This window comes from Eurypyga helias, unplaced genomic scaffold (genome assembly GCF_000690775.1).
Source record: "Eurypyga helias isolate BGI_N326 unplaced genomic scaffold, ASM69077v1 scaffold29617, whole genome shotgun sequence".
NCBI classification, from domain to species: Eukaryota; Metazoa; Chordata; class Aves; order Eurypygiformes; family Eurypygidae; genus Eurypyga; species Eurypyga helias.
In genome coordinates, this window is record NW_010261681.1 from 19,794 (window position 1) to 20,438 (window position 645).

Below are 645 nucleotides of genomic sequence, written 5' to 3' on the forward strand. Positions count from 1 at the left end.
CCCCAAATCCAGCCGCAACGGCAAGGAGGTGGTGAGGTTCTTCAACCGCAACTTCCCTGAGGCCATCCTCAAGGTGAGCGCCCGTTGGTGGCGTGCCAGCCCCGCCTCGGGGCACAAACAGCCTTGGTCTCCCAAGGGACACCTCTGGGGGGGCACAGGAGGGTGTCAGGGTGTCACCTTTGTGTCCCCTGCAGGAGCGGCACCACACCAAGGCCCAGTACCAGCTCAAGTCGGACCAGATCTCGCTGGCACAGGTCTTCAGCAAGATGGAGCAGGTGGTGGACGTGCTGGGCATCGAGGACTACTCCGTCAGCCAGACCACGCTGGACAATGTGAGGCCGGGGAGGCTGTGCCTGTGCCAAAGTGCCTGGCAGAAACCACCTCTGGGACGGGAGGTGGAGCTGGGGGGGGCATGGTGGCAGCCACAGCCTGGTGGGATGCACTGGGACCTGTCTACAGTGGCACAGATAGCAGGCGAGGGGTGCCCAGGGGGTGGAGGTGCTCACAGGGGTCCCTCAGCCTCCTGCCCCTCCCCCCACAGGTGTTTGTGAATTTTGCTAAGAAGCAAAGTGACAACCTGGAGCAGCAGGAGACAAGTCCCAGCTGTGCCCTGCAGTCGCCCCTGGAGCGTGTGCTGAGCCTGCT

The 645-nt window shown here is 63.6% G+C and overlaps 1 protein-coding gene across 1 annotated transcript in view; it reads left to right on the forward strand.

The window, feature by feature from the left end:
• The window catches only part of LOC104512472 (ATP-binding cassette sub-family A member 2-like), a gene marked incomplete at both ends in the record, with an annotated part of 19,843 nt that extends 19,201 nt beyond the window's left edge, over positions 1 to 642 (forward strand). Inside the window, 3 exon segments of the mRNA XM_010155458.1 lie at positions 1 to 73; positions 195 to 332; positions 542 to 642. The exon segment at positions 1 to 73 is cut by the window's left edge and continues 18 nt beyond it. Coding sequence (XP_010153760.1) covers positions 1 to 73; positions 195 to 332; positions 542 to 642 — 312 coding nt within the window.
• Between the last annotated feature and the right edge of the window lie 3 nt (positions 643 to 645).